General features: G+C 40.0%; 1 protein-coding gene across 3 annotated transcripts in view; it reads left to right on the forward strand.

The window, feature by feature from the left end:
* VAV3 (vav guanine nucleotide exchange factor 3) overlaps positions 1 to 23,649 on the forward strand; it is a 1,781,337-nt gene that overhangs the window by 1,628,957 nt on the left and 128,731 nt on the right. Inside the window, exon 26 of one of the 3 annotated variants that reach the window (XM_069641873.1) lies at positions 11,794 to 11,877. The exons of the other annotated variants lie outside the window; for them this stretch is intronic. Within the exon in view, the coding sequence (XP_069497974.1) occupies positions 11,794 to 11,877 (84 nt within the window). The remainder of the gene's footprint in view (positions 1 to 11,793; positions 11,878 to 23,649) is intronic. 3 annotated transcript variants of the gene reach the window in all.

The raw sequence follows: 23,649 nt of genomic DNA on the forward strand, positions 1-23,649 counted from the left end.
AGGTCTACTCCTTCAGAAATAACTTTACCGAGAGCTAAGCAATGTGTCTGTCTCTTCTTGGAATGGGTGAAAAGTATCAGGGCAGCATCAGGTAGTAGGCTACAATAAGGACAGCAGTGTGTGGGTGGAGTGCTGCATGCTTATTCTCTTCCATTAGCAGTAGCTGTTCACCATGCAATCAAATCATACTAATTTGGTAGCATTTTCAGTAGGATATATTTACTTATGTTTCCCAAACCACTTGTGTTTGCATCTGGCAAACAGTGTCCGAAGAACAGGAATCAACATCATCAGGTATCAAAATCCCTCTGTCTTGTACAAGATAAAAACTGGTCATTCAAATATCATAAATTGTGTTTCGGGTTTAATGGTTTTTCTGAGGTGTGAGGCTTTCTTGTTTAAAGCAATTATCTGAAGGAATCCTGTTTGTGCAGGCCGACATGTAATTGCTTGACCAGATCATCTGCCAATCTGTGTGATTTTCCTGTTGCAATTAATCTTTACTTTTGACGATATTAAGATATTATTTGTCTGTAAAATATTCTCTGAATATGCTTGTGATTTTGATCATACTCAATTTTAAAGTTGTAGTTTAAGCACATTCTAAAGGCAATAAATCTGTTTGCAACATTGATTACCTTCACTAGGGTACATTGGGTTTCTTTTCATATAATTATTTAAGTGGAGTCGTTCCCACAGATTTTAAGTAACATTTGGGTTAAAGGCGGCTATTTATTCCGTACAAGCTCTGACAATAAGACACATGTTCAGAGATGCCACTGAAAATATATGTGTGCAACTCGCTTTGGACCCATCAAATCACATTTTGAGATGAGAAAATATTCCTAAAGTTCAAGTTTCTCGTTTTGTTATCTTGAAGTCTGACACAGTGGGGTGTTTTTGAACACTGCATGTTTATTCGTGATACAGCATTATCACACCTTGGATATAATTAATAGTATTTTTAAGAAGGAATTCACACATACAATGTACAGCAAATGGATCTCTGAAAGCTGAAAGCTATACAATCAACCTTTGTAGGCATCAAATTAAACACGTTCAACAGCGCATGATAATTGTGCATACTACATCATCACTTCAGCCAGAAGAAGAATTTAGGGATCGAAGTGTTAAACTTTCTAACAAGACACCTTAACATTAATTCATCCAAATGTATTACACTTCTTTTCTGTTCAAATAGCACATTTTGTAATCTACCTGCTGCATAGAGCTGTGTCCACCCTGCTTATCACACGTTCAAATCCTGGAAGGCTGATAATATTCCTCATCCAGCCCACTTGGCAGATTCAAGTGGACACATATCTTTTGAGAAAAGACTGGTTAGCATTCTTGCGGATTGCATCTCGATATGCTGAGCATTGAAAACAGCATTAGATAAAACGTAGTAGGACAATGGCACGCGTTTTAGAATTGCATGCAGAGTTCACTGGAGTAGCATGGAAATACTGCACTCATTGCATTTCATATTACAGAAACTTTGTATCATTGCAAGCGCAATTAGCACTAAGGCACAAAAAGCATATTCGTATTTCAATACACCAAAGCAAATGAGTAGGACTAGAATAAACATTGGGCCAGTGAAAACAAATTGTTTAAAGAATGCATGGATTTGCACCAGTGGATAATTTCTATAAGCACATTTGTAAAAGAAACGCAGTTTAAGTGCAGTGAACTACAGACTACATACTGGTTGCAAGGCGTTTCTGTGAAGCTCTGCTCTGCTCAACTGTGGAAGAAAGGCAGCTTCACAAGCCGATTACCCATATACGTAGCACCGCATAGAAATGCAGCAAAAGTGCAGCAAACGTGCAGATTTCTGCAGAATGCGTACTGGTTGGTACGCCTTTCCCTGAAGCTCCATTCAGCTCCTCTGTGGAATATGCTGTGTGGAGCGAGGAAGGTTCTGAGCCGTGCCATGTGAAGATTGAAGATCGCGGGGGTCAGGAGGGATCCTTGCAGGACTCTACAGGTGATGGGAATAGTTGGTGATCTGAAGGAATCCATTTGTATGAACGGTTGGCGATTAGCAAGGTAGGATTTGAACTAGATGATCCCGATGGGACAATATAGTTTGTCGGTGAGTCTGGTGGTCTACTGTGTCAAAAACTGCTGAGAGGTCAAAGAGAACAAGGAGTCAACGATGGCCATCATCAAGGATTTTAAGGGCATCTTCAGTCACCTTGTTGGTAGCTGTTTCTGTGCTGCATTTGGGTCTGAAGCCAGATTGATAGGACTGAACAAGGGTATTGGCTTTGATTTGTTGGTGGAGTTGCGTGGCTACTGCTTGCTCAAGGATTTTACCTAGGAAGGGAAGATGGGTAATGGGATGGTAGTTGATGTCATCAGGGTCCACAGTTGGTTTCTTGAGATATTGGAGGATTCACCTGGTCTGCAGGGTCGAGGGGAAGGTGCCTTGAGTCGATGATTGTCCGGTAAGGGGGGAGTGCTTGAGTCAGAAGGGTCTTTAGCACAGATGGAGGGTGGATGTTGTCTGCATACAATGTGGCCTTGCACAATGCTAGCATGGCAGTGAGGTCTTTCAAGTAATTATTGTCCCATCACCCTTCTGGATGTAACAAGTAAAATGTGTGTGTGAATAATTGTGAGAGCAGTAGAGTCATAGGCGGCTACCTCTGGAACATTGTCCAAATTCCAAGTTGGATTTAGGAAAAACATGGGATCATCTTTGCATAGGATAATCCTGTCTTTTTGACACAGTAGTATAAGTGGCTGATATGGCTTGCATTGATTTACCATCAGCCTTTGACAGGGTTGATTATTTCAAGTTATGGAATACATTAATGAAATTGAATATTCCTGAGGGTCTTTTAGAATTACCAACAGTAAAGTGAAAAGTGTGGGAGTCTTATCCAGGCCATTCATATGATAATAGGTCTGCAACAGGGCTGTGTCTTGGCCCCAGTTCTTTTTACTCTTTACATCTCTGACATTTGTCAAATGTGGGATACTAACTCATCCTTTCCAGTTAGAGTGGAAGATGTTAACATGAATTGGCTCACATACGCTGATGATCTTATGTTCTTTAATGCAACACCAACTGCTCTGCTGTATAAATTAACTGCATTTGCTAAATCTGTGAGCAAAAATAGCCTAGTGAATATGTAAAAGGTCTTCCTATTCAAAATGAACAAGACCTAAAATATTAAATGTATTTGTTAGTAGCAATTTCTTACAAACAGTTAAAGAACTGACATAGTTTGGTTTTTATTTTTTAAATTCAAATTCCACAATGCTTTTTGGGAGAGGATAAGAGCAAAAGTTAAAACCTTTAATTGCTCGTATGAAATGGATTAAGGGGAAATGTTGTAAAAGTATGTGCATTCCACTGATCAAATTATATAAAAATTAAAATTGCCCCAATATTAAAATGTGGATTGGAACTAAAAACATTAAAAAACAGATTATTTTTTCTAAATTTGACAAACTTATCCTGAAAGACGTTCTACAGCTGCACTAGTTCTTATCAACATGCATTTTGAGATCTGAACTGTCTATGGTCTCCTTGAAAAGTAATTTATAATGGCGTAAGCTTAGATTATACTCAAAGTAGTTGGACCCTCCACCAAAGTCCATCTTTGGTGGTCTGAAAGAAATTATGGCTACAAAGTCGGTATGATTATTGAATTATTTTTTGAAAATTAATGACTACCTTCTTGAGAGATTCATATCATAACTAATTAGTAATCTGATCAGGGTAAAAAACAGCTATTGGATACTGGCTGGGGAAAGAATGAGGCCTGGATAAAAAATGTACAGCTTCCACAAGAACAAACTAAATTTCACAAAGAAAGAGAAACACTACGACCATATGTTATAATACTCACCAGCCCAAACAGTAGCACGTTCTACATGAGCTTTCATTTAAACTTGGTATATTTTTTTAATTAATTGTTTTTTGTACTGTGTTCTATGGTTAAATAAATATCATAAGACATGTAAAAGCATTGGAAATGTGTCACTTATCATATAACACCTCATATAACAATCCTATCAATGTGCCTTCTTATACATTTCATGAAATAGTGTGAATCACATATTAATAACAGTAGAAAAAGAAAGGAAAAGGGAAGCAAAAAACATTTTCTCTCAGTCCATCACTCTGATTTTAAACCGTACTGCATCATTCATACAATCCAATTGGTATATTTCACATTTACACACCATAAAATCTTTCTCAAACAAATGATTCTCACATTATTTCATTACTTATTTGATAATTTAATTTTGATTGTTGACCACATGTAATAAAGTGCAAAGTTCATAACTGTGCAATTACCAGCAAATAAAAATGCCCACATTTGATCTGATTGCATATTACATATTGGAAATGTTTGGTTTAAATAGCATTTAGTACAGACCTCTCTCAGTTGTGGGCATCCCATGGATAAATGCCTGACTGTTTCGACCTCGAGGCCACATACTCGGCACAAGCGATCCTCATATTTTCTACCACTCCAAGCTCCTATTTTTGATAGAGATGTTAATAAGTCAAGTCTAAATAATAACATACATCTTCTGACTCTATGATCAAAGTGGTTTATTAGGTATGTGCATAGATCATCCACTCTAAAGCCTTTTTTACATATATTTTGTATCTACAAATTTAACACAATTTAGATAAGCTTGAATCACAGTCCCAGTTCTTAGCGCATTCTTTTCATATTTTTTCATTTATCACACTAGGATTCTCTTTCCGATGTTCATAGCCTACGTCTTTAAAGAACTCTTCTATATCATTAATCCATTTTGTCATGAGTCTTCTGCCTCTAGCTCCCATTATAATTTTTTTTTTAAATTATTGTATAGCGTTGGTGGGTTATGATCACCATATAATATCCTTATGTACAGAATTCCCATGTCATGTTTTTTCTGTGTAAGCAAGGATATGAGGCAGAGTTCTCTGTTAATTCCTTCTATCAGTTCGTCATTGGGCAAAGCCAGGACCTTTCTCCATAATATTCCATCTAATCTCCTGATCAAAGCCATTTCCTTATTGGTGAATATGTCCATAATATATAATAGACTCGGTATTAAACATGCTTTATGTAGTTTAAAGAAGCCTTCGAGGGAGAAACCTCCCTTATGTCTAATAAAACCTGTTATGTCCTTCATTCTTTTTTCTACTTTGTTTCTTGTATATTTTTCCAACTGGATTATGTTCACATCATTTGTCAAGTATACTCCCAGATAAACATACAATGAAACAACTTCTATTAATTCTGATCCCATTCTCCATTTCCTCTTATGTTCCTTAGGCTTGCGATGTTGTACTTCGACGATTTTTATCATGTATAATCACATAATGTGTTAATGCTTCTCTGTCTTATCTAACGAAAGGGTATCGTCAGCATCTAATAACGATCTACTTTTTTGTTCATTTATTTTAGGCAGGTTATTTTGGCAGTTATCTATTTCCATTCCTATGTCAGACATATAGATGACAAAGGGTGGGGGCCAAAGGGCACCCTTGTTTTAGGCCTACATTTGTGTCTACAAAGACACTCAGGATTTCCTCTTGGTTTAATCTAATCTGGGCATGTATATCACTATATAACTCTCCCATAAAATACAAGAGTCTGGTGTTTATGTTCCCTTTACTTAATTTTTTCCAAAGTAAGTCGTGCTCCACAATATCAAAGGCACCTTTAAAATCAATGAAGCAAATATATAGTGCTCCCTCCTTCTTATTGAATGCTTCCCACATGTTAGGGCCCATAGATTCACTGTTGCACTCATGCTCTTCCTAAATCCTGTTTGCTGATTTGATATTAATCCATATTGTTTTATTCACACATTCAATTCCTCCAGCAGAAATGTCCCCAAATTCTTGGCGCAAACATCTGTCATTGCCAGTAATCTGTAGTTTGCTGTATTATCATCAAATCCCTTTTAAATATGGGTATTACAATTGAGGCTTTCCAGCTAACTGGCAGAAAGCCTGTCTCCCTTTATAATACTGTAGACTGATCCCAAAGTTTTGGCCCAACCATCAGGATTATTTCTATATATTATACGTGGGAACCTGTCTGGCCCAGGGACTCTTGAGAGTTTGTTTTTTTTTTAAATTATATCCTCAATATCATCATTCTCTCAAGGTAACAATGCCCATTTTGGATCAAACATACTTTTTTCCACTACTCAATTGTCTTCTTTACAGTTTAGTGCATTTATGTGGGTTTTCCATTTCTTCTTCAATATACTATTGATTTCTTGTTTGCTGTTTGTCTGGATTGATGTATGGTTTTGGTACATATACCAAAATTGTCGGCAATCTGCATTTTTTAGAACCTTAAACAATGAGTGCCACTGCTTTGTGCCTTTGCAGAACATTTTTGTATTTTGTTTTAATGTTAGTTATTTTTCTCCATTTTATATCCTCGCTGACATTTCCTTTAATAAGCTTTCTCAGTTCGTTTTAGTGGCAACACTTTTCCATAGCTATTATTTTATCATATATCTTATCCATTATTGCCAAATGTTTTCTTTCTTTCATTTTGATATATTTTTTCACACATTCCGATATCTCAAATAGATATACTACCGCTCGGGCTTTCCGTTTCCAAGGCATACGACATGTGCTGCGTATATTTCTCAATTTTTCTGTCGAATATATTCTGTTCCCCGAATTGTTGAGTCATGTTGTACCCATCATTCTGTCCTTAATTGTATGCATATATTTAATGCTAGCTTTTTGTATCATGTGATCACTTAGTGAGGTGGACACCAGGGTCAGTTCTCCCATGTTATTGTACAGGGAATTTGACAGTAGTATATAGTCTATCCAAGTTGTTTTTTTACCCACAGTCCATGTGTATGGCCTTGAGATCAGAACTTGTTCCCCAATAAACAATTGGTGTAATCCATTGCCATTAATAAATGCAGGCCAAGGTTCTGTCTGTACCTTGTTATCACCCATATAGAAGATTGTCCTGGTACCTTGCTAATTTTTAAGGTAGCTAATGTTAGTGTCCCAGTTTTTCTTTGTCTTCTTGAAACGTTGGAAATTGAGATCACCTATCATAAATGGAGAATCAAACTCCTTCCTTGTCCAGTGATCTGTTCGTTTTTCAAGGGCATCAATTACCATCAAGTTCACTCCATTATCTGGAGTATTATACACATTTATGATCAGGGTAAGTGTCTTCTTCCCCGCCTCAATAGTCTCTAGGGTTACCACTAATATATAAGGGAAGTTTCCCAGCCAATGTGTCTCTTTTATATTGAATTAGTTCTTCACACCAGTAACCAAACCACCAAAGGGTCTACCGCTTTAATGTCTTCTGGCTTTCCTTTGTATTATCTGGAAGCTGTCTATGGCAAAATCGCTCATCTAGCAAGTCTCCTGCAGTATAAAAATATCTGAATTCAGCTTAAACCCTCATGGTTGAATAGAAAAGAGTGGAACCCCTACTATTCCAAACTAGAATATGTATTTTAGTAATCATATTTCTATTCTGTCAATCCACATCCTCACAGTTTTGTACATCAGTTTGAGGGTGGTTTATCATATCTTTCACAATTTTGTTTAACTAGATCCTCTAAGGATTCCTGGTCTGTGCTTTTCTTCTTTATTGTTTCATTTGTTAAATTTCATGATACAGATTCTAGTAAATTGGTATCCAATTTCTTTAAACTCATGTTCAAATGCAATGATCAGTTCCACTATTATGGGTGAAACTAGGTGAATGATCGCCCAATTTGATTCATGTGCTGTGTGAGGAATCTCGACTCCAGTGATGTTATTGGTTGCTCTAACACTCAGAGCCTGCATTTGGTGGATTAGTTCCAGCATATGTTTTTTGTTTAAGAAAGGGCTACAGGATGTGGCATACAGATCCCAAATCTTAATGCTGTACGTGTTGGACTCCACATTTAAGACGATATCCCTTATGGATTTGCCTTTTGTGTCTGTGGTTGATGGGCACATTTTGTTGGTTGTATCCTATTTTTCCCATGTGTCCATATTGTCATCCCATAACTCAACATCACTACAGTCAGTATCCTCCCTTTCAGTTACATCAATAGAAGCTTGTTTTCTACTCTCCCTATATGTTGTTTCTCTAGTCGGTGTTAGGGAGAATTCTCTTTTTAGGCTGAATTTCCTAACCTAGTGAGTCCACCAGCAGCTTTGGTGGATTTCTGGAGTGTGTTTTTTCATCCTGCCAAGAGTGAGACTCTTTTCTCCCACTCTTGGACATGATTTGTGGTAGATTTCTTTGAATTTCAATGTGTTCTATGGGCTATGGGGTCTTTTACTCCATAGGGCCTCATGTGTTTTGCTATGTGTGTTACACAGCACCTTCAGTGCCGCAACACTGGGGTGTCCTAGGTGACCCCCACCATAGACTCCATACCCCGGGACTGACTATTATCTCCCAGGGCATGTAAAGTCACCATTGGCTTTACTAGACCTAAAATTTACTAACAGAACCAGTACAAACCATCCTATTGTGGACGTACTGGTAGGGGTAATTCGAGTTTTGGCTGGTGGCAGTGGATACTACTTTTTATATTCGACCGCAAATATATTCCTACGGGATTCTTCCCATTGTTGGAGGCTAATACTTTTTCACATTAGTCTCTAACATACCACCGGTTTATTTGTCTTAAATAAATCCACCAGTTGGTATTTTCTGCCAGAACTCGGTTTTTAAAATGGCGTATGTGTTCGCCTCTGTAACTCCGAACCAAAGGTTGAGCCCTTTGTTCCACTTTTGGCGGGCTTCTACACAGAAGCCCTCCAGAGTGGTGCCATTCTGTCTGGGTACCACAGGGGATGTGGGAGGGGGTTTAGGCACCCTGGACTGAGTTGCCTTGCCAACTCAAGTCGCACTCTGGTGTGATTGGCCCAAGTGGTGAGCCGCCCCGCTCACCACTTAGCGTGTTTGATTGACAGCTAGGCTGAATGAATGGGGGTTTTCTGCATAAAAGCAGGGCTTTTGGGACTGGGACTTCAGACGTCGCCACAGAACCTAAGAATCCGACGAGGGTAAAGCTGAGCCGACCTGCAATGACGACACCTCTGGTGGAGCCCTGCTGAACCGACTCACCACTTCCCAACGACAGAGGAGATCTTCCTGCTGGAGAGTCTTCTTCCCCTGACTGGTGGGAAGAACCAGTCCCTTACTTTTTCTTCGCTTCCAGGACGTAGTGGTCGAATTGCCCGTGCTGAGCAACCGGATAGCCACTAACCAATGTACCGCGACCAAAAGGTGGTGCCTTGTGACGGAGCACTCCGCGGCCGGTCTCTTCCCTGGTGCTGCAACGATCTTCAACTTTTCTTCGACGATGAGATCCTCTCATCTTCTGGCAAAGCCCCGACTTGCATCCACCACCAGGAACAACTGCCCCCACCGGAGCTGTCTCTTCACTTACAGGGTAGCGTGTCCGCCTGGCTTCCCTTGTGACGGTTAGCGTGAGGTGTCTTAAATCCTTACCTTTCCACTGGGTCGCCTCCAGACCTTCTTAACTTTTTGTTCTAAAACTGGTCCAAACCTTCTGTGACATTTTGCTACAAAGACTTGAAGTGCATTTCCACTGTGATACTTTTGGGACATATCGCCTTGCCTCTCCCCGAGTGGGCCTGGCCTCTGAACTTTGTGATCTACAGTAGACCCTGCCTTACTTGTCTTGCATTTGCTTCGTAAAAGTGTTGGTACCGAGTTGGTTTCATACCCTGCCTTTTCTCTCCCGTTCTAACGAATATTAGAGTGCCATCTAGGTTAAAGCATTCACCTCTGTCTGCAAATAAGTGGTGCCGTTGAACCTAGACTTGTCGACATATTGTTAGGGGATTGGTTTCTACTTATAGTGATTGTGATTGAAGTTGTTTGCCATATTAGTGCCAGTGTGTTTTTCATAGATGTGTTTTTGAAATAAATAATTAAATATATTTACACCGAAGCTCTGATCAGTGTCTGCTTGTTCTACTGTGTAAATTGCCCTATTTTGTATACTCCACATACTGCCTAACTCATCTTGAGAGAAGTCTGACTGCTCAGCCACAGCTACCAGGTAAATCTGGGTGGTACTGACACCGACTGCTACCAATTGGGTTTACTGCTAACTCCTGTAGACTTAAACTTTTTGCAGTGGTCCCAGAGGGAACTGCACAGGTTTCTGCCTAACAGTCGGCCACCCTTTTAATAACTTGTTTTTTGGTCGTTTTTAGGGGATTGATTTTTGTCTTGGCTTCCTTCTATTGTTGGGTTGTTTCTCGTCAGCTAGTGTGTAGGATGTGAGAGACTCAATACATTCAACTCTATTCGATGAAATAGCTGCTAGGGAACTCGATTTTATTGGTCTTTTTGTTTTTTGTTATTTCTTGTGAAATGTTTCTTTTTTTGGGAGCACTTACGGGGTGGATCGTATTCCCCGGAATCCCCTAGTATCGTATATTGTGAGTATTTAATCATTTGGATCCAAAATTACATTATCAAGTCTCACATCAGCTGCCTTTGTGCTGCTACAGATATCATTGTCTATGCACTGACCACGCTCCATTGTTTTATCAACACCTTTAGCATGACCCAAAACAATATCCGCCAGCACAGTGATTCCTTCTTTCAACACCTTTTGTTCATTAAATATTGAATTACACATCGTGAATAGAGCTTTTAGTATAACAAGATGTTCAGGCTCTCAACATTCATCCTCATCAGAGGGATCAGAGGAGGATGACGATCTATATTGCACTGTGGTGGGAAACGCTCGATTAGCTATTTCAGTTAGGTTTAGTGATTTCTCAATATCAGTTGATGCAATTTAATTTCTATTTTCGTTTGTAGGAGGCACATATCCACTTCTACTAGCTACATTCATTGTCTTACTTCTTAAATTTAACACCATATGCATTATGGAATTATTTTCGATGGTGTCCACATCGGGGTGTACTTCTAGTTCAAATGAATTATTCATATTTGTACTGTGCGTATTAAGATGGGCGTTTTGGTTCCTAGCAAAAATAGACCCATTGAGAATCTTATATGTTGACTGTATAAATCACCTAACAAATTAGAGACAATTATACATCTGACCCTAGACTATGAGAAGACCCAGGACTTGAGAGCCAAGGATTTTGTTACATTTGTTTTTGGTTTGTCCACTGTTTCAGATGCATGTTCTATGGTCTTGTATAATGGGTGGATACCAAAATACATCAATTATTGCTTTGATTAGATTGTTAACACGCCTGTATAAAATTCCTTTGGGAAATGTGTACATTGTAAAATTGATGATTGTATGTGTACAATTTTCTTTTTTTACTTTTTTTGTGAAAGTTTTTGTATAAACCATAGCACAATAAAAAAAAGAAGAAAACGTATTTATTTCCCACTTCACAAAACAAAAAGGCAATATGTGCACATGCGCCGACTCGTGAAATGACGGAAACACAGAATTTCTTGAAGTTTTAACATTATTTTTTCTAGTTGATGCTTTTTCAACGTAGATTGACACCCACTTCTGCATACGAAAGAAAACTACAAACTGTTTTGTTTGCATTTATGAGAAGCAGTGCATAGTTGTGGGATCCCTCATAGGCTACCCACTGATTTTTTCAATTTAACATTTTGTTTTAAAGATATGGTTTGAAGCATGCCACTCAATTCTGAATCTTTTCTAAAACTAAATGCTAACTTTTTGTTACCCCAAATGGGGAAATTTCACAATTTATATAAATATGATTACAATTTTACATACATTGCTTTGCTAACATTTAAATGTTATTTTGCTTCTCTCTTTTTCTCAAAGCCCCCCCTTTGTTCTGTGGGTTTTCTTTTGTAACCTCTCCAGACTACAGCTTTGTTCCCCCTTCTTCTACTCCTTTCTGGTCAGGTACTGCTTTTTACTGCTTTTTTATATTTATTCTATAACTGCATCTGTTGCAAATACAATCCATTTTATTCCCGATGCAGGAACATGTGTGGCAGCATTTTGTTATACATTTCATAGTGATAAACATTCTCAAGGTTTATCAAATAGTCATTACTCATTTTGACATTTAACATTTCCACCTTATCATTAAGCATTTAATTAAATAAGAAAAATCACTTCACCTTAAAAAACATCCAGTTAATAGGTGCATATGATCCTTCTTGTAAAATAGATTTTGAATGCAGCAGATGTTACAACCAGAATTTCTCTGTGTGTCTTGAAAATCGACCCACTACCTCTAATACAACAAACAGGGGTCATTGTTCAACATTACAAACAATAAAGCATTTTTTCAAATTAATGGTAAGCGCATCGTCTAGGTTAGACATCAGCACAATTATCTCTCCACAATCAGTTAGAGAAAGACTGAACACATATTGAAAGATCAGTGGGCTTATACTCAATTGACTGCAAGCCATCAAAGTTAACTCATGGGGCTACAAATACATTTTCCATTGGGCACATCCAAGGCTTCCAGGGTCGACAGGGGTGTATTAAGGAAAAGGAACGATTTCCACATTTATGCAAAGTGAAACTCTCTCCCATAAAGAGCAAAATATATGTCTTGCTTTATTATCAAAAACAACATACAAATGTTGCTTGTTCCTAGATTTCATAAACATGTATAATGGCCATTTGCAAAGACACGTTTAATGCTGAGTTAGTCCAGTTTGACAATCACACAAAAGAAATGTTTGATACCCGTTACCGAAATAAATCATTAGCATCCACAGCAACCTAGACTTCTTTCTCAGATTGTAGGCAAAGTGCAAAAGCAGTAACAGAGGACCTTAACATTGCCATAATGACGAGGAACTGGGCTGTACTGGGAGGTAATGGTCTGGTAATGGTCTGGGGCCGGAGTTAATATGCAAGAGCGAAGCATCATTGCTGTACAGTATGACTCGTGTTCCTCATCATTATGGCCACTAGCACCCATGTAGTTTCCTACACGGGTGCTAAAGGTGTTTAATTATTTATTTATTTTTTAATTGTACCTTAGGGTGCTGTGTGGCACTGTGCCGTATTTTCCAAGTACATTTTATATGTTGTTGACTACCACGTCATTAAGCACAGTAAGGTTCTATTTTAAAAATAATTAAACAGTCATAGCAATGTATAACATAGGAAAACACGGATGCTAAGAGATGCAGGGGTTAGTGGGGAAGGGAGGAAAAGAGAGGAAGCAAAGAGGGTGCTCAACAGCAGAAATCAGGCTGCTCGGAATGCAGGCTTATAACGGAGAATACATCCTGATTGGCCAGCGCCTACTTCCTTTAATATTGTAGAGGATTCTTAATTGTGACTATGTTGGGTATTGAAAAACAATGCCGAAGAGTATTCATGGAGTGGAGTTCTGAGGTGGCCTCGTTATCTTTAGAGCTGGTAAGGCTATTCCAGAATCCAAAATAAAACATTCCACTTGATGTTAGAAAAGTCTGAAGGCAGATATGTTGCTCTGAAAAATAGACGGTGGCTTATTTACATACACAATTATAGACTACATAATACATCTTTCTTTCAAATTATGTGTTTTGAATTATCTCACTGCAAGATTGCTCAACAGTGCCATGACCATTGCCATCTGATTATAAAAAATGACTGGGTGACACTTTAACATTCATGGCTAAATTGTGTGTATGCAACTACTCTTGTTACGCTTGAGGGTGGCTTTGGCTAGAATACACATTTAAATTGTGGGGACGACATGGCACATTTCCTCAATGTTCTTGCTCTTGTTAACATGTGCCTTTTTAAATTACCATTGCCATTATGACTGTATTGTGTAATTGTGAACGGTGCCAGTAGTGGTTATTACGTGTGCCTGATATAACAAGGTCCCCTTTGCTTTGATAAAATGGCTGCCTCAGGACGTGCATGCTCTTCATCCCTTTTTGTTTTTCCGTCACCAGCAAATTACAGTGAAGAGTTATTTTCCGTGAAACCAATGGCTATTACAATTGTGTAGTTTTTTGTTATTCCTTTTATTTTGTGGGGGCCATCGGATGAAGGAATCTGTGTGACTTTGAACGTCAATTTATTCTACCATCTTATTATTTTTCAAGAAAAGGTATCGAAACATGGACTTTCGGTTATTAGTAATTTGTTTTGGTTATGATGAATTTCAGTTTACCTGTAAAAACTTTAAACCAATTCTAATTCATTAATAAAGCAAACCTTTTTTCTATGAAATGTTTTCCTGAACGTAGATTTCCGTTGTTTATTACTTGGCAAAAGGAAAACGCGTGCCATTCTCTTTAAGTCAATTCCCTGTGACAGGAATAAGGAGACGCTTTCAAGTATACCAAGGAAATACACTTGCAAGGAAAGGGGACATTTAGAATACTTCATTTGAGCTCACCAAGATAATGGCTAGATAATTGAGTCTCGTGGAGGCTTTTGTTTGCCTGTTGTGGCCTATGCAATGGATAGAGGTACATCTGGTTTGGCTCACCCAATGCAATATCAATAAACAGGCCTCTTTTGCTGCTTCCGTAAATTCAAGTGTGCCTTTACAGCTGTGGGACTACCAAAGTCCAAGCACCTGCTAGGTGTGCATAGAAATCTATCACAAGTAACACTGTTAATATACCAACCAATAAAGAGCAGTCCTCAGACTAGATCCTTAACTCACTACGTGTCCATATTAACCATCATGAATCAACCAATTCCCGGAGTGAGCATTATACAGCATGTCTGTGCATTTCTAAATGACTTCATTTAATCATACAAAATGAATAAAAAAGTTTTAAATATTAGTTAAGATAATCAATACATACATACAACCAACTAAATTAGACACTGACAAAAATAGCCCAAACATAGATCTCCCAAAATGACCCCAGTGTTCCTAACGATAGCACATTTATGTAAACAATAATAACACAGACACCCTACACCAAAAACTATTTGCATATACATATATCACACAGAAATCAAAAACTGCAGTGGTTTTACCAATAATTGTAAACTAGACACTAATTCATCCTATATGAGTATACATTTATTTTAAATTACAGGGTTTTCCACACAAAATAACCCTATTTCAGGTTCCAAATAATCCTTAGTTAATTGTTCAAGCAACACCCAACTTAAGTTTCGGCTGCTGAGGCCTAATCATTCCTTGGCACAGCCTTCTTCAGGGGGACCTCTTATTTTGCCAAGGTCCAAAATAATCACAGGTAGATCTTTTGACCATCCATGTTGGGCTCATTCAGTAAATGGTGCCTCCGCTGGCATTTTTTAAAAATGTGTGTACTGGGCAGACCCCTAGCTGGCCCATAGAGCCGAGGTTTGCTCCGGAGTACTTTAAGACGAGATAGCTGCACCTTTGAGATGGATGGGGGTGCAGATTTATTACTCCAACACCAATCAATAAGGACAACTCAATGGTTTGGAAAAGGGAGTCCGTTTAATGACAAGTACAAAAAACAGGGAGTCATGGAAATCAGCAGTGATGCGATAGTCTGTCTCGCTTCAACTCCAATGAACTTCATACATACAGTGACATTTATAGTCAAAACTCATCATAATTGACGTGTAACACTCAAAAGTTAATGTGCATTTCTATTGGTTAGGAAAAGGTAACTTTAATATAGGTACTATATCTGTATATGATAACGGAGTGAGGGGATTGGATAAACACTATCAGGTGGGCGTCTAAGCCCTCCCTTCAAACATGACTACTGTAGACGTAACTAAGAGTACAACGTCCCATTGGTTCTGCTATCTATAGGACCCTAGATTATTTGGTCCATTGTGATTGGGTTGGAGCCAACCCCATGCATACATTTCAACTTTACTTAGCAGTACGCAGAACTGTCAGCCAGGTGCAGGGTGCCCCTTGATTCACCCGGCCTCCCTTCAATCAATCATTACTTTAGTGGCTATGTGTCAATTAGTTCACTGTGGTTGGACTCGAAACTGCATCTTCTTGTCTCAAAAAGTTCTGATATCTCTGTCTGGGTGGATGCCAAGCAAAGGTGTGAGCTTGTGCTCCTTCTTGCTCGGATGGTCATGTGCAACCCACACTGTGAATTTCTCTCAATTTGTGCATTTATTCTTATTCGGCTGGCCACCTGCCTACGCCTCCTGATCTCGACCTTCCAAAGACAGGATATTCTGTTAAGTTTCAATTACGTGAAGCTACTGTTCGTTCCTTCTATTGATCTGACCTTGGCTCTTCCTGGCGCAAGTTGCCCGGGCCTTCGTGACATCACCATTCATCTTCCATCAAGGCCTTTTTGGTTTCTTCCGGGACGGTACTTAGGCAATCTTCATTTCATCTTATTTGCCTGTAGGGTTTTCTCAATGTATACCTTGCTGTCCATGGTTTTCTGCGTATCAGTACATCAACAGGTGTTGTTCTTCTGATAGGCACTGGGCAGAGCCCTACTGCGGCTCTCTGCTGGTTTATTTGCTCATCATACGTCACATATTTTGGCATGAACCTTCCTGGTACTTCAAAATGGGCAATTGGAGTGCATGCTTTATTGGGACCTCCTCTACACTTGGCATTCTTTAATCATTTCATCAATAAAAAGTGGTTGCAAGTAAAGGATCTCAAAATATTACATTTCATATAGATGCATAACTTCCTCACTAAATAAAGTTAAAGGATAGTTCCGGGACTTTTTTTTTATTGTCCCTACGGTTCGGCCATGTGTTTTTAAGCATAACTCGGTAGATCGTAGAAAACTTTCCTATGGACCTTACCCGACTTTTCGTCCATTAACGCACTCGAAATCAGCCGCCATTTTCTGATAATCCTATCATTTCCCCCCATCGACCTGGCTCACCTGCTTTTGCGGCACTAAATCAAATCCCCCGCCCCTGAAACAGACTTTATCAAAACATTCATATTCCCCGCCTCTATCCGTGACGTGACTGAGCTGCGTAGGCAAACGCGCCCAGGCGTCTTCTACGCGACTCCACACAGAACCCGGAAATCAACACAGATCAGCTCACACAACACAGCGCGCCACAATTGGGAATATGAAACTGTACTTTTAAATCAAACCGCAAGATTGTAAATTTGGTAAAGTACATTTATTTTACATCAAATGTTTTGAGAATATTCAGCGATTTTCATTTTTATTTGCTCACGTTCCAAAAAGTTCGTTTTGAGGCACGCGATGTTCCTTTGCTGTACACAGGGTCTTAGATCATCTCACAATACAGCGCCACAATTCGGAATATGAAACTGTGGTTTAAAAGCAAACGGCAAGATTGTACATTTGGCAAAGTACATTTATTGGACATCAAATGTTTAGAGAATATTCAGCGATTTGCATTTTTCTTTGCTCTCGATCCAAAATAGTTCGTCTTGAGGCAAGCGATGTTCGTGTGCAGTACACAGGGTGTTGGTTTACGATAAAATAAGCTCTTCGGTCGCACTGATAATCGCATGGCTGTTCCAACAACGAGGCACTAGGCCACCACAACGGTCTGTATGTTGCATCTAGCCGTTAGTACTGCGTAAGGGCATACTTGTACTTGGCGATCGTCCCATAAAATGGTCAGGGTGGTAACGTTGTTCACGCGGAGAAGCAACTGGCGGTTGAAAAAGCCATCCGCCGGTGTCTGGTACTCGTGACACATACAATAATGAAGGATGTACCTGTTTGAAAAACATAAAAAATGAAATTAGTCTCACCATCAGATCTTTATTAAAATTATTCATTTTATATATTAGGTCGGGAAATTATTTCATAGCTAGGACAGTGCAACTGGGTATTATACGTCATTTCCAGTAACCCACCCCCTCTCCTCCGCCTTTTTCAGAGCCGCCTGAGCGCCAGTGGACCACTTCGTCACTGATATGATATAATATGGCATTTGCAACGCGCCTATACACAAGTGTTTCAAGGCGTGGCGAGGCAGGGAGGGGGGGGGAACAAGGAGAAGACAGACAACGATCCTACTAGGCCAGGTGTCATTCAGATCGCGCAAGTGCAGGGGTAGGGGGAAGGTAAAAGTGCAAGGGGAAGGGGAGGGGGGAAGTGGAGTACAAGGTAAGTAGCATAAAATAATAAATACATAGGGCCAGCTGGTGGCGAGTGCAAGGTAAGTGCAGAACAAGTGCTGGGAAGGGGGGGCTGTAGGATACTGAGACAGTCCCCCAGTGCAGGGGTTGACAGGGAGGCAGTGCAGGTGGAGAGTGGAAGGGCCCAGGACCGAGGTCGCAGACAGTGGACCAGTTGTAGCAGGGGAGAGGGAGAGAGAAAGCAGAAGCAAAGAGGAAGGTTTTGAGGTGCTTCCGTAAAAGGAGATGGTTCTCCTCAAGATAGTGCGCGGTACAAAACAATATGCCACATAGAACGAACAAGTACAACTTAACCCGTCTTTAAAGCTACTCTATAGTAACTAAATTGCGGTATAAACTCATCTAAAGAGTTACTTACATTATATTTGCATTTTCCATTGTGTCTGTGCGTAGGGCAGCCCCGAAATACCACTCCTTCTATGCCGACGTTATTTCTTCTAATGAACGAACATTAAATGGCTATCGTTTCTGAAATTTTATTCATTATCGTTTCTTACGTTATTGCACCACACCCCCAAAAAGAAGTCTTTCTGGATGGTCCCGGCCTGTCAAGGTCAAATAACAATAGAACCTTATACTGAGTCGTGGGCAATTCCGGCACCCGAGCAAAAAATCAAAGCAGCTGACCTTCACTTTGAACGAGCACACATTCCTAGTTAGCTACATTCAGTGTAAGGCCATCTCACAGGACTTGAAATTTACACTCCATCTTTGCATTTTGTCTGCGTGCTTTGCAGCCCCAGAGAACCATAAATACGGAGACATTCTATATTTTTTTTTAAATGATTTATATTACTGTTTGGTTTAATTTAATGCGCAAATGAACAAGGTTGGATAGACACATTGCATGTACACTGAGCAATCACTTTTATATACACAATACATAGCTACACATATTCAATGGGCCTGCGACATGAGGAGACTCGAGAGCAAAGTCACAGGTGACACCCGGGTGGTTCGCACTACTGCACGGTGAAGGGAGGGGCAAGGGTGGAGAGACACATTGCATGTACACTGAGCAATCACTTTTATTTACACATTACATAGATACACATATTCAATGGGCCTGCAACATGAGGAGACTCGAGAGAACAGACAATCAAATTACAATCATTTAAACCGTGATGTGTATTTCTCAATGAGCTCTGCTTTAGGTGGACATGGAACAGAGGCAATGTTGGGTGGCAATGCAGTTGTCCCCTGCACAGGTTCGTTCACAACTCCATTTATGTGCCTATCTAGGACGTCAACAATAAGTCTCTCAATACACTCATATTGCATATCCTCAAACACTGGTTTGATCACCCATTGTTTACTTCTTTTAGTGAAGGCCTTATTGTAGCGAAGCGTCCCTAAAGTTCCGGTCGTCCTACTTTGTTGACGGCCAACATTATGGTTATGTGCCAAGACCGCTGGAAGAGTCCGATTTATCATGCCCTCCATGCCGAAATGCAATCGTTTTGGCCTGTACTTTAGGCACATATTGTGGAACACCTCCAAATCTCCTGTGTGGCAGAATTCCGTGAGTCCCCTCAAATCTCTTGTTATAGTTTTATCAAATACAATCTTTTCAATGGCTTTGTGAGTGGGTGATGAAGGAATAAACCACTTCTTCTTCCGTGCCTCCTCTGTGGACAAATGGCCATGTTCACAATTGTGGAAATGTTGGTTTGTGGTCCAGCGGTGAACGTTGCTACAGTGTAGCATTACTGACCGCCATTTTTCCAGTAGAATTTCCAACGACCCTCCACATGTTTTTGAGCTCCACCAAAGATGGTTGCTGATTGACTTGGACCACTGTGAAATACCTTGCATATCTTTTTTTTTACCTGCAGCCGACATTTTTTTATTGATTGTTTTTGCAAGATGCCAAACGTCAAATTGGTGATTTATATTTTTGTACTCTTCTCTCATTGTCTTGGCAATTGAAACGTGTCTGTCCGTGGCTATCAGGTCGATCACCATTCCCCGCGATTGTAGTTCTTGCAATGATGCTACAAAGCCAACTTTCTCCATGGCCACTGAGGATGTGCTTTGTGACACCTGCACGACCACCGAACTCACAATTTTCTTACTTTCCATGTCCTGAAAGTGGTAGGTGCAGTACTTGGCTGAAAATCCTGGGCTGTCGCACTGTCCATCACCGGCTAGCCTGAACCGTTTGCCCGCGAATGTACTATCAATAGACATTTTTTCCATTCTCCAAGCTTCGCTAATGGCTGGAAATAGATAATCGGTTTGGTATTTGTAGAACTGAGTTTTCGCAATGAAATGGATTCCCACAAACTGAAAGAAAGACTCTAACTTTTTAAAACTTGAACCACTAAAAAGTGCAGCCGCTGCACAAAGTAGATTGCCTGCTGGCAGTTGCCCCAGCATGGGTTGTGCAGACCATGAGAAAGGATGATATTTTGTACAGGTGGCATGTATTTTAAGGTTAGTGCCTCGAATTGCACAAGTCACATTAATAAATGGCTCCCCACATACTTCCCCACCAACCGAATGCCCACATTTCATCCGAATAATAATATTAATCAAACAACTATCGAATACAATGAATTTGGCCTCTTTCCTTATACTGTCACTCTGCATCCCAGCCGGTTCGGCCTGTAACGTTGAGGACATGTCACGCACATGAAAGGTAGAATCTCTGATATCGTCTTCCGCTATGTTCAGTGATATTGATGGTGTTTCATTGTCGTCCACTTCATTCTCTTCCATTGCAACATCTGTTCCTTCTCCGGCGATGGGTGGATAAAACAATTTCTTCAACTTTCTCGCGGTCTTAGTTTTTGCGGGTGTGGATTCTGTGAATTGATCTCCGACTGCATCCGAACTACCAGGAGGACATTCACTATCAATGGCTGGTGGTGGTATAGCTCCGTTGTCAATCACTTCATATTCTTCCCATTGGCACGATGCATCTCCAGTCTCAAGTCCCTGCCAAAAGGTTTGACAAGCAACATCTCTCGTTCGCTTCACTGTCTGTGTAGATCTAGTTCGTACACCCACTCGCAACTAGAGGACAGATTGGAAAAGGGATGTTCAGTTTAAACACAACTTACAGTATTGAACTATTAACAGTGAAAAACAACATAATATAGTGACCAGGACACTAACCTTCTTTTGCTTTCTTTTCTTTGAAACTTTCTTGCCTCGAACTTCAACATCAGGACGCTGTTGCTCCGACTCGTGTGTGCATGTCTCCACTTCCTCTTGCGCTGCAACGACTATATTTTCATGATAAGCACATCCATCACGCACTGACGCTCCATCGACTCCCTGAAACATAAAACTTTCATTAGTATGTATAATAATATTGAAAACACAAAATGTACTTGGGGACCAATACCCACGTACATCTCAATAGCAAAACACGAATGAACGCTTTGTGTAGAACATTCAAACGACAATTATTCACGCATAGTTGATCTAGTTAGATGGAACTGTCAAGATCCATACCTCGGGCTCCTCATAGACTTCCATTGATGATATTATTGAAGATGATGCTTCAGTAACTCCCTGAAACACAGTAATTGCATTAGTATGGTTTTCTATTTTGTTAAAAAGAACATAAACTTTGTGCAGGCGTCAACGGCTCATCTAAATAGACCTGCACAAATGATCAGTTGTCTAAAATAAATAATGGATATCTAAATATGATTCGATTTGCTCCATCGTTGGAAGTGTCACCACCCAGAGATCTGCATCAACTACTAGGGGTGATGTTCTTGTAGAAGAAGCTCCGTCATCTCCCTGAAACATAGTACTTGCGTTAATAAAGAAGGAAGTATAGCGGATATAATCACGTCATATGATTTCGCTTGATCGAACTGTCAGTATCCATACCTCGAAATGCATAAGAACATCAAGGGACGATGTAACTGCGGTGCACACTTCTGCAAGCTGTTGCGCCGACCCGTAACTGCATGCTCCCCCTTCTTCTTGGACTAATGCTCCATCGACTCCCTGAAACATAGGACTTTCATTAGTAATGAACACAATATTGAAAAAAGAAGACACATAGGAGGGCGACGACAGAAGGACATATCAATGGCTAAAAACGAAAGAAACATTGTGTGTAACAATCACGCTACAAGAATGCAAGATCTGATGATCTCCATCGATGGAACTGTCCGGAAACGTACCTCGAGCATCTGAGTGACATCAACGGTAGTCGTCAATACGTTGGACTCCTCAGCATCTCCCTGAAAGACAGTACTTGCATTATTTTGGATAACAATAATTAAAACTGAAAACAAAGACTAGAGGACGAGTACTAGGGTGTACCATTAGGTAAAATAATTACACGATAAATTAAAACTATTGATTTACATGCCTAAAACAAGTCAGTGGCAGAATAGCCAAGTAAAATTACCCGATAGGCGCTTGAAGTGGCTGATGACTGCAATAACGACACGGATGGAGAATCTTCCGCCTTCATATTGAGTGGATACATAAATGGGGAAATTATTGTTACCTAATGCTACACACTACCGCAAGGCCGAGAGATAAATACGTAAACTTGACTCACCAGTGGAGGGATGTGGACGAATAGAGAGGGAATAGTGGTTGAGAGCAATTTACGCCTCGCTCGCGGTGTGTTCTTCTTTATTAGCAATGATGTGGAGTACATGTCAGAGGTAAAGTGCCTGCTGCAGATGCGGTATCGATCACCCCTCTTGTCCGCAAAGACTTCAAGGACTCTACTTTCAAAGTCAGACGGTGGATATCCGCAATATCGGACCCATTCTCTTATCTGATCTATTGTCTTAGGGAAAACATGCATTACAGTACCTTCAGATTTATTATGGGTCTTCGAAGGGCAACCGCCAATGGAACAGGCAGGCATTGTGGAAAGTTCTGAAAAGTAAAGATCAACAATTCTCTATGAATACCAATGTGTTAAAAAATTAAATGACACATAAAAGGTTCAATGCAAGGTTTGTTTTGGTTCTTGGAACTATACACGTTATTCACATGCGGATAAGTATTTGAATAACTAAAAAAATAGAAAAATAATTTGACTAAACTCAGAACATGTGACTAGTTACTTGCATGTACTGTCTTGAACGAAAAGAAATTGGACGCAAAATGATTATGGTACATGGCCTTACCTTGACGAACAAACAGTTAGATGCAGGGATCAGAGTAGTTTCTTGTCGTAGAACAGGGAGCAGTTCACAGGTTGCAAACTGAATAGTTTCCTCGAAGTGGTCACGGAAGTTCACAGAGACGAAGAGCAGATAACCAGCACCTTCACGGGTTGACTAGCAAAGCGCAAAGAAGTTCACATTAGAAATATTGAAGTGGGTTATAAATAATTCGAAACAGGGGTGTGTTTGTGAATGAATGACATGTATATGTCGTGGCATTATGCGGTTTGCAGGGAGCAGCCCAGCGTGAGGGGGGATGCTTGGCAGGAGACACGGGGTCTGGAGGTAGACATGGGAACAACAACCCATGCTCTATAGACCACTTTGAAGTGTACATGGTCTTTGGCACCTCTTGGCCTTTATCGCTCCCTGACAGCTCCACTTGGCAGCACAAGTACCCCGGTGCGAACTGCCTTTGATAGGGCGGGGGGTGGATTGGGGCGGTGGTCGTGCAGACAAGACTCGTTTGCC

Source organism: Ambystoma mexicanum, chromosome 1q, assembly GCF_040938575.1.
Source record: "Ambystoma mexicanum isolate Mex_15411 chromosome 1q, UKY_AmexF1_1, whole genome shotgun sequence".
NCBI lineage: Eukaryota > Metazoa > Chordata > Amphibia > Caudata > Ambystomatidae > Ambystoma > Ambystoma mexicanum.